This window comes from Monopterus albus, unplaced genomic scaffold, assembly GCF_001952655.1.
Source record: "Monopterus albus unplaced genomic scaffold, M_albus_1.0 scaffold69.1, whole genome shotgun sequence".
Taxonomy (NCBI): Eukaryota; Metazoa; Chordata; class Actinopteri; order Synbranchiformes; family Synbranchidae; genus Monopterus; species Monopterus albus.
Genome location: NW_018127949.1, coordinates 4158601 through 4162545, shown reverse-complemented (window position 1 = coordinate 4162545; position 3945 = coordinate 4158601). Strand labels below are relative to the sequence as shown.

Sequence of the window (3945 nt, the reverse complement as noted above, 5' to 3'; positions counted from 1 at the left end):
GTGCTCTGGGCGTGAGCATCTCATCCTATTACCATGGATCACTGCCTAGCTTTGACTGAAGGAGAGAATATGTGTATGTATGTGTGAATTTATGTGTCTGTTTGCATATGTAACCAAATACTCAAAGAATGAGCAGACTGATGTGAGCGTAAGGCAGCAATCTGTGTCACCCTGGGAGCAGGGAGAAGGGCGAACGCACACACACACACACACACACACACACACACACACATTGAAACTTTTGCATTTTAAGTCAGTGCTAACAGTGTGTTCAGTGGCATGGAGAGCTAGGTTTAATGTGGAGCCACTTGCGGTCAGCACAGCAGACAATCTGCGCTCTGTGCTGTTAAACCAAAAGAAAATAAGGCGAGACAATTCAAAAAGAAAGACAAGAGGGACTCTTTGTTCCAATGGAAATACAATTCAAATCAAATGACATAAGCTACTGGAGATTATTAAAGCAGGATAATAAAAACAAAACGGCAAAAAGTGTTTCATATTTCATTAGCTCCAACTAACAAATGGCTTTTCTGCTGGATAAGTCTCAAATCTCTCCCATGCCGAGGTTTTTATTTGACTGCTGAGTGGACTGATTTCAGTGGCGCCTGGCTGTTAAATACATTTTTTCTTCCCCTTTGAATATCAGATGTATAATTTATTGTATGCGCATAGTGTGCCAGAAAAGTGGCTGCCTACTGAAATGTTCATTGAGACAACCAGTCTAAAATTGGCCGAGAGACATGCGGGATAGCAACAGCGCTGTGTGGCTAGTAAGGTTTCTATGGCAACTGCAGTCGTCCATTTCACCACCTCTTTGCCGTTACAGAGCGTTCATCTCTCTCTCTCACTCTCTCTCTTGCTTTCTCTGTGGTCGTGACAGAGAGAAACTCCATGTGTGGGAATTAAACCCCATCAGGGTTTCAGCTCCACTCACAGCAACATGAAGAGAAACACAAACACTGACTCTCACACAGGAAAACACAAACACAGATGGGCAATGAAAAGAATACAGAATGCACCGGCACTCATTTACACACAAGCACATACTAAACACACTGAATGAAATAGTACCCAGAGATCACTCATGTACAGTTTATAGAAACAACAAGCAAACAAAAAAAAAAAAAAAAATAGCAACCAAACAGATGTTAGGATGAAGGCCTTACAGACAAACAGAGGAATAACACATCTTTTGTCTCAGGCATGAAGGAGAAGGAGTTAGCCCACAGCTCTGAGTTGCATTCATCCACAGGCTACTGCTCTGCCTCTCACTTCTAAACACACCTAGTTTTACTTGAACATCTCCTAATGAGACTTTGCCCTTCATTTTCTCTTTTTTTTAACTCTTCCTTCAACCCCCACCATCCTCTCTTCCATCTATTCTTCCTTGCTAAAATGGCCGACCTGAAAAACCATGGCCATCAGCAAAAACTGCACCACTCCTGTGGTGTAGCTGAACATGCAGATACTAACACACATATGTGCACCTCCTTTGTCCAACACACAGCCTTACACACATATATGCACATGGATACATGGCACAAAGATATGTTAACTGAAGGCCTACGATCAGATGGACTGACAAGACAGACAGAGTGAAAAATAGATCGACATTAACAAAAACACGCACTCCACTGCACGCACACCCAAACACCCACACACACACACACACACTGAGGGGGAAACGGAAAGGGGAGAGGTTAGGTGAGATGGAGGATCACTTACTGGATGTACAATTTATCCTGATACAGTCTGGAGGGAGAGCAGAGCAGAGGGTTAATGCTGCACACATACACACACCCTCCACGCCCTGGGGACGCACACATCGACACACCCTGCACACATATACAGTAATATACAAACACCCCCACACACACTGGTGAGAAAACACACACTCTCCTTTGTCACAGGACCTTAAGCTAGACAGTGTATTTTCTGTGACTGATTATTATCCAATAAAGAATAAAATCAAAAAATTAGTGGATCAAAACTGGTGGATCTTTACATTGGATGTTAAGGAGAGTGGTGTGTCCCAGCATGAGCAGTGTGCTCAGTGGCTGTCCTGGCCTGGGCGACAGTTTCAGTCACCAATCAGAAGCAGTAGGAGACTGAGATGGGTCATGTGTGTCAGTTTGTCTGACGACATCGAACACATCCCATAATTTTTGTCGCCCATCCAGAGCACAAATGCCTAAAAACTGTTGAGAGATTCGGTCCCTGTATTCTATTTATTTTTAACCATGATGCCTGGGTGTGTCGTGTGGCGTCAACCACAGAACAACGTGGCTGCAGACAACCAGAGACCAACACATGCACCCCTCAGTCTGTTTGTGTGTGTTAGCGTGTGAATGTACTTGAATTCATGTGAAAGTGTGTGACTGCGAAAGAGTTGAGGCTGGGACTGTGTTTATCACTTGAACTGAGGAAAAGAAATGTGCAAAAATGAGAGGGATGTTCTTTTCTTGCAGTTGTGTCTAGTATACGGTTTGTGTGTTTGTTCAGTTTGTGAATCTTTGTTTTGATTGGTGAAGGTGTTAGGGATGCACAGGTCCTCTGGGAGTGAGCAGAGAATGCAGCTTGAGGCTTGACCCTCTGTTCAACACAAAAACAACCATCACTAACCTTTAATTGTGTGTTGTTGTTGTGTGTATGTACGTATTCAAAGACAAGTTATATGCACCATAAAGTCAGTACCTGCCAAAGCTTGTGCAATCTATGTCTTAAATATATCAAGCATAAACAATGCAGCACACTTATCTGGAAGAAATATCAAATTTATAAAGAGTGTAATTTTTTTGTCAGGGACAATACATCATTAATTAACATTCATATGCAAAAAATAACCAAGAGGCCAGTCTCAGCCGTCACCTGACAAATAATAAAAATAATGTTTGATAATCTACATGTTTGTGTTCATGTGTGTACCTAAGTTGACAGTGAGTCGGACACGACCCCCATCCAGCTCCAGACGAAGCGTGTCTGCAGAGTTACGGGATGTGGTTGCCATGAGAATGCCATAGGCCCGCTGGGAGCGAAAGCGTAGTGAGACGTCCTCCGCCTCAGTGTGCATCGCCACAGGCAACTGCACCTTCATAAACTTACTGCCATCGTACGACAGGATAGTCGCATCTGTACAAGACACACAGAAAGAGACAGACAAGTCGAATGAGAGGGGGAACAAGTGAATGACAGGCAGACGGAAGACAGAGATGATGGTGCGGGGAGAGCAGTGGGTGGAAACAGAAAAAAAACAACAAAGAAAAGCTGACAAGTAGAAAACACATGAAGTGGGAGGACACGCAGGCAATGTGACGTTGAGTGAATAAAATTTAAAAATGACATAGTATGTTGCAGCGTGGTTACACTCCCTTGTTCCCCTGCCACGTCATGTTGAAACTCAAAGCCTGATTCCTCCAAAATTATCCCATCACTTTCCACCCTTAATTTATCATCACCCCCTCCACCTTACAAAAGATGGTGTAAAAATAGCCACAGCTTCTTGGCTGTTCCTACTATCAGAATCAGAATGCATTGCAGTGAGTGTGTTAGCTACTGTCACTGACATCCCAGACCCTAGAGTCATAATGTAACAAGCTCAGGTGATCCCACTTTAATGTCTTTTGCATACTCATTTACATATTTATAATCTTTTCTCCCTGCTACCTGCTGGGGCCAATCCCCGGCTGCTAAACTGTTTACCTCCGAGGACCCTGTTTAATATTGGTCAATTACATACGCAGCTAAACACACTCTCCACGGCTCTTTCCTTATCTCCCCACCCGTCCTTCTTCCCTTCTTCTTATATCTCACCACTCCATTCCGTCTTCGTTTTCTCTCCTTTTTGCTCTCTCTGTTTCCGTGGGAGACGGTCGGAGCCAAAGCAAGAACAAGAGAACAGGAAGAGAGGGAGGTCTCATGAATACTGATGAGCTGAGAAGGAGGGAA

At 43.7% G+C, this 3945-nt stretch overlaps 1 protein-coding gene across 13 annotated transcripts in view; it reads right to left on the bottom strand.

The window, feature by feature from the left end:
• Nucleotides 1-3945, bottom strand: part of nrxn1a (neurexin 1a) — a 54125-nt gene that overhangs the window by 15504 nt on the left and 34676 nt on the right. For 7 of the 13 annotated variants that reach the window (XM_020605089.1, XM_020605090.1, XM_020605094.1 and 4 more), the window contains one exon: nucleotides 2926-3129. In XM_020605089.1, the coding sequence (XP_020460745.1) occupies nucleotides 2926-3129 (204 nt within the window). Of the gene's footprint in view, nucleotides 1-1725; nucleotides 1753-2925; nucleotides 3130-3945 lie in introns of all 13 variants that reach the window. The other 6 variants (XM_020605088.1, XM_020605081.1, XM_020605082.1 and 3 more) reach the window with 1 other exon arrangement.